The 8548-nt window shown below is 44.1% G+C and overlaps 3 protein-coding genes across 3 annotated transcripts; 1 reads left to right on the top strand and 2 right to left on the bottom strand.

The window, feature by feature from the left end:
- Nucleotides 1–1436: 1436 nt before the first annotated feature.
- LOC140828599 (uncharacterized) lies at nucleotides 1437–1963 on the bottom strand. Its single transcript, XM_073191539.1, has 2 exons — nucleotides 1823–1963; nucleotides 1437–1736 (listed from the first exon to the last, which is right to left on the bottom strand). The coding sequence occupies exons 1-2, from the start codon at nucleotides 1961–1963 to the stop codon at nucleotides 1437–1439; spliced, it is 441 nt and encodes a 146-aa protein (XP_073047640.1).
- A 2729-nt stretch (nucleotides 1964–4692) lies between these two features.
- LOC140825007 (NDR1/HIN1-like protein 13) lies at nucleotides 4693–5578 on the top strand. Its single transcript, XM_073186476.1, has one exon. It carries the CDS (start codon nucleotides 4725–4727, stop codon nucleotides 5481–5483), a length of 759 nt encoding a protein of 252 aa, XP_073042577.1. The 5' UTR covers nucleotides 4693–4724; the 3' UTR covers nucleotides 5484–5578.
- Nucleotides 5579–6767: 1189 nt separating this feature from the next.
- LOC140825004 (acyl-lipid (9-3)-desaturase-like) lies at nucleotides 6768–8526 on the bottom strand. Its single transcript, XM_073186469.1, has one exon. The coding sequence runs from the start codon at nucleotides 8282–8284 to the stop codon at nucleotides 6941–6943; it is 1344 nt and encodes a 447-aa protein (XP_073042570.1). The 5' UTR covers nucleotides 8285–8526; the 3' UTR covers nucleotides 6768–6940.
- Nucleotides 8527–8548: the final 22 nt, after the last annotated feature.

Genomic DNA, 8548 nt, shown 5'->3' with positions numbered 1-8548 from the left:
TTCGAATGCCTTCGTGCACTCTGCATCCCATTCAAATTTTTTGGCCTTTCTGAGAACTCGGAAGAAAGGCAGACTTCGGTGTGCCGCCCTCGAAATGAACCGTGATAAGCCGCGATTCTTCCGGCAAGCTTCTGGACCTCTTGGAGATTCCCCAGGAGGTGACATGGATTGGATGGCCTTTACCTTCTCGGGGTTGGCTTCAATCCCCCTCTCTGTTACCATATATCCCAGGAACTTTCCGCTTTTGACCCCAAAAGTGCACTTCTGTGGGTTTAGCTTTAAACCCATAAGACCTCAGAGTGGCAAAGGTCTCACGGAGGTCGGCTATAAGGTCCGTCGGATTCTTGGACTTTACCAAAATATCGTCCACGTAGACCTCCACATTCCTTCCTATCTGAATTGAGAAGACCTTATCCATGAGCCTCTGATAAGTGGCTCCCGCATTTTTTAAATCCGAAAGGCATCACCACATAGCAAAACGTCCCTTCGGAGGTGATGAAACTCACTTTGTCCTGGTCTTCTTCTGCTAGGGGGATCTGATGGTATCCCTGATAAGCATCCATCAAACATAAGTATTGATGACCTGCGGTGGAGTCTACCAGTTGGTCAATCCTCGGCAAGGGGTAACAATCCTTTGGACAAGCCTTATTAAGATCCCTGAAGTCGACGCACATTCTCCACTTTCCCCGAGCTCTTGGGGACCAGGACAACATTTGATAGCCATGTAGGGAAAAAGACCTCCCTAATATGTCCTGCCTTAAGGAGTTCGTCTACTTGTTCTTTTATTACCTTGTCCTTCTCGGACCAAAATGCCTTTTCTTCTGTTTGACTGGCCGAGCTTCAGGAAGAGTGTTGAGGTGGTGCTCCATTATCCCGGGGCTGATCCCACGAAGCTCTTGTGAGGACCAAGCAAATACATCAACATTAGCTTTCAGACAAGCCAGCAGATCATGCTTAATTTCAGGATCAAGATCAGCCGCCACCCTGACACTCTCGTTGGACCCCTATTTCCACCGTTTCTGGCTCCTCTTCCGAGGTGAGCTGAACCTCTCTTCTGGAGGTCATATTTGGTTGGGCCACAATCATCCCTACCTCTGTCCGAGATCTTTTGACTTCTTGCCTTACCTCATCCACATAGCATCGTCGAGAGGATTTCTGATCCCCCCTGATGACTCCTACTTCATTCCCTACAGGATATTTCAGCTTTTGATGATAGGTAGAGCTTACAGCTCGGAAGTCGGCCAGGGCAGGTCGGCCAAGTATTCCGTTGTAGGAAGAGGGGGCATCCACCACAGTAAAACATGTCATTTTTGTGATGCGGTGAGGTCCCGTCCCTAGGGATAAGGGGAGCATGATTTGCCCTACAGTTTGGACCGCATGTCCTGTGAAGCCAAATAAAGGCGTAGAGATATGATCAAACTCGAAACCTTCCACTTTCATTTGGTCCAGGGTTCTTTGAAAAGAACGTTAACTGAGCTTCCGGTGTCAACAAAGATTCTTGCGACGTCATAGTTGGCGATAGTAAGAGTGACCAGTAAGGCGTCGTTATGAGGTGCCATAACACCTTTCATATCATCTGGCCCGAAGCCAATGACGGGGTCATCTTTGGGGGCAAGGTCTAACCCCATATTTTCCAATCTCCGACCATGAGCTTTACGAGCTCTGCCTGAATCTCCGTCAGTGGCGCCGCCCGTTATCATATGAATTGTACCTCTGGTCGGATCATTAGCAATTTGCTGAACCTGAGGGCCTTGATGTTGCGGGGGTCATCTCGACCCCCTCGGTTGGGTCGGTTCTCCCGGGTTTGTGGCCTCTGATTCACCCCAGGAGGTCCTCGATCTCGTCTATCATCTCGGTACCTTCCCTCTGGTCGGGCTAAGAGGTTCTTCATGTGAGGGTCTCTCTGCATGATCCTTTGGACCTCCTCACCTAATTTACTGGCAATCATTCGTAACATGGCCATACTCTTGATGGAACTCACAGAACTTATCTGAGGGAGGTAAACGTGGCCCCTTTTCAGCTTGTTTTGGGCGCTCTAACTTTCTTCTTTCTTCGCAAATTGGCCATGGCTCTTTCCAAACTCATGGCCAACGGGGCATAAGGGAAAGGTCCAGGACCTCGGCTCCGTTCCTCTGTCTTTCTGCAGGCCTTTTCCTACTTGGTTCCACTTTCTCTTTGCCCTTATTTTTATCATCGGGTCGGATATCCACTCGCCTTTGCCTTTGTGCATCCTCAAGATTCACGTATTTCTCAGCTCGGCTCAGGAGCTCATCATAACTTTGAGGGGGTTTCTTGACCAAGGAATTGAAAAATTGTCCCCCTCGGAGCCCTTGCGTGAAAGCATTTACCAAGGTTTCTGTTGCTGCAGCTGGGACCCTCCAAGGCCGCACTGTTGAATCGTCTAATGAAGTCCCTCAGCGAATCTGTATCTCCTTGTTTCAAATTGAATAGGCCCAATGAGGTTTTCAAGTATTTCTTACTTGTAGCATACTGGTTTATGAATAGGGTGCTGAATTCTCGAAAGCTGGTAATGGAATGTGGCGGGAGCAAATCGAACCACCTCTGGGCGGGTCCTACTAGGGTGGTAAGGAAGACCCCGGCATTTGACCCCATCTGAGTATCGATGAAGCAAAGCAGAATTATTGAACCTTCCAAGGTGTTCTTCGGGGTCAGTACTTCCATCATAATCCTTGACGGTTGGTTGGCGGAAATTAACGGGGAGGTCTTCATTCAGTATCTCGAGGGAGAGTGGGCTTTCTCTGTCCAATACGGGAGGTCGGCCCCCCATTCGCCTGCCAAGCCTCCTGACTTCCTCCCAAATGGCTTCCATATGGTCGGGAAGAGGGGGAGGAGGAGGAGGAGGAGGAGGAGGAGGAGGTTGTTGTGGCGGTGGTGATGGAGTACGATTTCGACGGAGGCCTCATTTACAGACCTATTAATTAACTGGGCCAATTGGTCTAGACTAAGATCAGCCACACCTCGGCTTTGGCCACCTCCGGGAGCCCGGTCACCATCTGCATGGCCCTGGTTGCCACCTCCGCGACCTCGGTTACCACGTGCAGGGCCTGTTCTTATACCTGTTCGTCCCCACATGTCTACGTCTTCTCAGTATTCCCACAGACGGCGCCAATTGATATTGCTGAAATCGGTGATGCTAGCTGGGAGGTCAGATCCTGCTTGGAGAGCTCGGACCAAACGTTTGAACGCTGTCTGGGAGGTCGGATCTTCACCTTGGGAGCTCGGATCAGACACCTCGAAATCCAGAAACACAAACAAGAGTGTTAGAAGGGGGCCGGAAGGTTGTTCCGGCGTAGCCCCTCCGACGCTCAAGTCAGAAAACTGAGAGAGAAAACTGTGTGTGCAAAGAGAATGTGAAAAAGTATGAATGAATAAAATAATGAAATGAACCTGATATTTATAGGGAAACAATAGAGTCCTAGTTTTGGTAGGATTGGATCCTCAGAATCTTCGGAAGATTTGATAAGATATCGTGATAGATTTGCTTAGATCTCCGATGGGCTTTGCCTTTCTGGGCTTTGATCTGGGTGGGCTACGCGCTTATTGTTTGAATAAGAACTCTTGTGGATATGAGTCCGCCTGATGCTGGGACCTCCTGGAGCTCGGCTCGGGAGCTCGGCCGGAGAGTCTCCAATTGTCCTTCTATCACCTTCTGGGAGGTCGGCTTGGTTGGAGGTCGGCTCGGTATAGGAGGTCGGCTAGGGAGCTCGGGTAATGCATCTCCAATCGTCCCGATATCTCTATGTAGGAGGTCAGCTCGGCTTCACGCGGGGAGGTCGGCAAGGGAGGTCGGCACGGGACCTCAACCGCCCTCTCTGATCGACGGTCCTGCTGTTTTGGGAGGTCGGCTGGGATGACCTCCCGGATGACCTCCCGCTGATGATTCAAGTGCTCCTTTGAGTGCTGGGCCTCCCTCGAGATGGGCTATCGGGAGTGGGCCGAGCCCATCCTCCATCCGGGGGTATCAAATACTAAGAACTAAATATATAAAAGTAATATAGAACATAAAGCTTCAATCCGAAAAATAAAAATAAAAATTTAAGCTAGCAAGGAAATGTCGATAATTTATTGCTGGATATACGACTTTAAATTTTTTTTTTTTGCAAAAAACTAAAATATGTAGTTTATTGAAGAATTAGCATAAAACTAATAAATGAAATTGAAATAGTCGAATTTGAGACGATAAATTTCAGTATTTTTATTGAAATAATATTCAGATCGGACTTGAGTGTGTGGTTCCAATGAAACCTGTATATACTACAAAGGTCAGAGATTGAATTTACTGGAAACTCAAAAGCTGTGTAAATTATTCACATTTATATTACACGTATACCTACCATCATATATAACGTGAGTTTTTTGTAATAGATTATTTCACTTTGATTAACGTATATAAATTACTTTTTTAAAAGACAACATTATTTCTTGGTCCAAAAAAATGTTTGTAGAATTTAACATTTAATAGTTGGTAAGGAGTTGATGATACCGAAAAATTAAATTCTGGGGGCTAATAAATTAAATGAACTTTTTCTATAAAGAAATTGCGACTTGTTAAAAAAATGAAATGATGGATAAATTGGTTGTTTGTTAAGAAAATACTTTTAAAAAAAATGAAAATGAAAATGTAATGCAAAATTTGTCATTCCTTTAAATGTGAAATTATAATGCATTGCTCACAGCAGATTAATTCGTCCAGCCACTACAAAATGACCGACAAAGTTCACCCAGCTACCAAGCCAAATGCCGCCGCCGCCGCGCCACCACCCCCAACTAAGACGCAGCTCCACAACCCAAAACGCCACCCCAACCGGCCTCCTCCCTCGTCAAAGCACCTTCGCAAGGACGTACGCCGCTACTTGTGCCTCGCTTGCTTCTGGTTCACCCTCCTCCTCCTGGCCATCCTCATCCTTGCCTCCGTCGCCGCCGCAGCCTTCTACGTACTCTACCAACCCCACTATCCTTTATTCTCCGTCACCTCCCTCAAAATCTCCTCCTTCAACCTCACCACCACTCCCTCCGCCTACCTCACCACGAAGCTCAACCTCACCCTGTCCGCCAAAAATCCCAACAAAAAGATCGCATTTCTCTACGGCCCCATGTCCATCACAGCACAGTATGACTCAGTAAAATTATCAAACGGGTCTTTCGCAAAGTTCACCAATTCGCCCGACTCCACGTTCATAATTCACACCACAATGGGGATGAACTCTCAGGTTCTGGAAACAGAATCCGCCAACACATTGAGGTCGGATCTTAAGAAGAGAAACGGGTTACCCATGAGCATTGTGGTGGATACGATGGTGGGGATAAAGATTGAGACGTCGAAAACGAAGAAGATCGGAATCAGAGTGAAGTGTGTAGGCATTCGGGGAGTGGTTCCCAAGGTAAATTCAACAGCTGCCAACGTCTCCAAAGCAAAGTGCATGGTTGGTCTTAGAGTCAAGATCTTCGAATGGACCTTTTGAGTAATATTATATAATATATAACATCTTCCTTGTCGGGCAATTTTTTGGGTTGTATTTAATCATGTTTATCACAAAATAAGTGAGATTTTTATGGACTCGTTGTGACTCGAAAATTAGATACATATGTAGTCAAAAAATCAATGATTCTCCCATTTTTAAATGAAGTGAGGGATGGGACCTTCCCATTCAATTTGTGTGTGAAAAGTATGATTTGGTTTGATACAAGGATCTTAAATCATTTTGCCTCCATATTGAGCATTTTTTTCTATTTTTTTTTTTCTATTCACAGCATTTCCGGTTTTTTTCTTCTTCCTTCGGCATTAAACATATGCAAATCTTGATTTAGTACGACCAATGTAAAGAAAGATGATTGCTGTCCAAGGAAATAATAATAACAACGAGAGAAAAAGCCACTACAAATTTTGAATATGTCTCAACGGCAACGTCTATTATTATTAATATCATATTTTTTTCCTCCGAGTTGTCCGAATGTTAAAGTCATTGCCCACTCATATGATTGTACACTATTTTTCCACGTTTAATTTAATAATATATATAAAAGAAAATTGAAAAGGTTATTGATTGATTGATTGGACCAAGACAACACCGGCCCGTTATCCTGAAATATGTTTTTGATAGTTTCAATTTCAGAATTAATTATTGACAAAAATGATATTTATCGTTATTACTTGTTATGCATTCTGAATTAAAAGATTTGCAACTGTGCCTGCAAGGCATATTGAAGAATATTCTTGTTTAAGTTTGCTTGACATTCTGTGAAGGCTGAAATTTATTCTACTAATCCAATATATGTTAGAATCCAATTTCTGCTTGACAAGTAAATATCATCACAACATCTCCTAATGTTTTACGTTGGATTTGGACCACATTTCTCGGTGTACTCACAGCTGTATTCATTATTAACAAAGCAGCGGGAAGCATGTTTAAAGAAAGATTTTTTTTTTTCATCAAAGTTTATCATGTACAGGCTGTATCGGATGGAATTTGGTTAACTCTGTCCACTGCCATTGTCTAAAGAAGTTTCCCATAAAAATGCAGCCAAACTAAACTTGAACTTAACTACCAAATACTTGTTGGTGACTTACTGTGGGTCTGTAGTTGTTTGACAGAGAGCTTAAACTTAGTAGCTAAATAAAATTTGCTCAAACTATTCGTCTACTGCAAGAAAGAACTAATGAACCCAGATTATATATGACATATGATGCAACATATGATAAATTGAGAAATGTGTTCTTCCATGCAATCAAGATCAGACAGCATAGCTAATTATTGAAACAAACATTTCGAAGCTCTCAAAGTACTGAATAAAATGTTCAACATTGTTGGGCAAACAAGGATGATGCATCCTAGAAAATATGGAAACAGACTCATACTTAAAAATTGTTCAAGAAACAACGCAAGCCAATTGTGAGAAATGTGGATAGCATTCCTTGGATTCAACCGTGAGTGTTGACAGCTTCCCAGACTAGATTTTTTGGAACCGGTTTGGAGAAATCCCGAGCCTGCAGCGCAGCATTTCTAAGTGTTTGCACAGTCATAACATTTGCCTCCAAGAACGATGCACTGTTATAAGGAAATCCATGTTTCTTGCAGAGTTCCCTCACAAAGGGCGAGATTTTCCGGAGTTGGCATCGAGGCAGTCTAGGAAACAAATGATGTTCAATTTGGAATTGCAATCCACCGTGGAACCAATCCATCCAAGAAGAGCACGATATATTGAGAGTTCCAGTCGTTTGCTTTTCGAACCAGTCTTTACCATCAGGCAATCCAAGATAAACATCAGATGAGAAATGGTTCAAACAGAACTGAATATGTTGAATAGACGTGACCGTGAAGCTCGCTAAGACAAACACCACCCTTTCTCCCCAACTGGGTAAACAAGAAACAAGTAAAGGGTACCAAATCCAGAACACCAGCAATCCTAATAGCTCCTGCCCTCTATTGGGCACTTTTCTCTTAGATAACAACAAGAAGAATGATTGTGCATACAAATTAATCCTAGCAAAACACATAACGGGATAAAATGTCCAATGCTGGTAACTAACCAAGAATCTTGACAAAGTGTCAAATTCCATTTTTCTCTCGTAAAAGCAAGAAGTGATTGAGTTATATAACCTGGAAGACACGGCGAAGAACGGCATGTGCTGAAGATCTGGATCGTGGTCGAGGCTGTTGCAAGCGATGTGGTGAGCGTTATGGTTCCATTTCCACCAAGCAATGCTGATTCCTGAGAGGCAATTCCCAGACAGAACCTGGGCAACTCTGTTGAGTTTTCGAGTCATCATCACTTGATAATGACCAGAATCATGCCCAATCCAACCACTCTGAATCCAAAGGCATCCCACCAAACCACCACAGAGCAAATGCAACAGCACGCCCTCAGAGAAAATCACTCCATAAACACTGACAGCAAACAGCAAGGCCATAAAACACATTGAAATCAAAACCCCGTGGCCTTTCTTCTCGAAAAGTCCCAGTTTAGAGAACTCATACACTAGTTTTCTGTAATCCTTGGACACCTCGGACACAGAATAGTCTTCCAAATAAAACCCGTTAAAGAATTTGTCAAGATACTGCCAGGCTGTGCCTGGATGATAAGCAACAAATGCATCGGTTGCATCTAGGCCCGCAAGATTCAAGAGCGGTGACTCGCCACCAGGATGATCTTTCGCCCATTCTGAGACATCGTACACTTTCCCTTGAATTGAGATCCAAAGATCCCCTCTTTTGTCGTGGGTTTTGAGCTCATCTGATGTAATGTACCTCTTCTGGACACCCATTTTCCACTCAAAATGCAAGAAAGAGAGATGGAGGAGAGAGTGAGGGATCTGAGTGAAGAAACCCTTTTCTTACCCTTGTCCCTGTTCTCTGGTGGAGGAAAAATTTCTCTTTTTTATGCCATTGAAGTGGGCAGAGATTGATATTCTGATCCCAAAATGTGTGTTTCTGTGTGCGTGAAATGAATAGGTTAAGTAGGAAGAGCGGCGGAACTGGTTATTTTGTTTACTCGTAAACAAACAACAAGTCTCTGGCGACGTGACACG

The sequence above is a fragment of the Primulina eburnea genome, chromosome 3 (assembly GCF_022965805.1).
Source record: "Primulina eburnea isolate SZY01 chromosome 3, ASM2296580v1, whole genome shotgun sequence".
Taxonomy (NCBI): domain Eukaryota; kingdom Viridiplantae; phylum Streptophyta; class Magnoliopsida; order Lamiales; family Gesneriaceae; genus Primulina; species Primulina eburnea.
Note: the sequence above shows the minus strand (reverse complement) of the source record. Positions and strands in the feature narration are given on the sequence as shown.

Excerpts from the sequence above, each read along its gene's own strand:
- LOC140828599 (XM_073191539.1), bottom strand. The coding sequence starts at position 1,963 with ATGGCCATGTTACGAATGATTGCCAGTAAATTAGGTGAGGAGGTCCAA. Across the intron at positions 1,737-1,822 it reads GAGATCGAGGACCTCCTGGG|CAAATTGCTAATGATCCGAC; the intron begins GTGAATCAGAGG and ends CCTCAGGTTCAG.
- LOC140825007 (XM_073186476.1), top strand. The coding sequence starts at position 4,725 with ATGACCGACAAAGTTCACCCAGCTACCAAGCCAAATGCCGCCGCCGCC.
- LOC140825004 (XM_073186469.1), bottom strand. The coding sequence starts at position 8,284 with ATGGGTGTCCAGAAGAGGTACATTACATCAGATGAGCTCAAAACCCAC.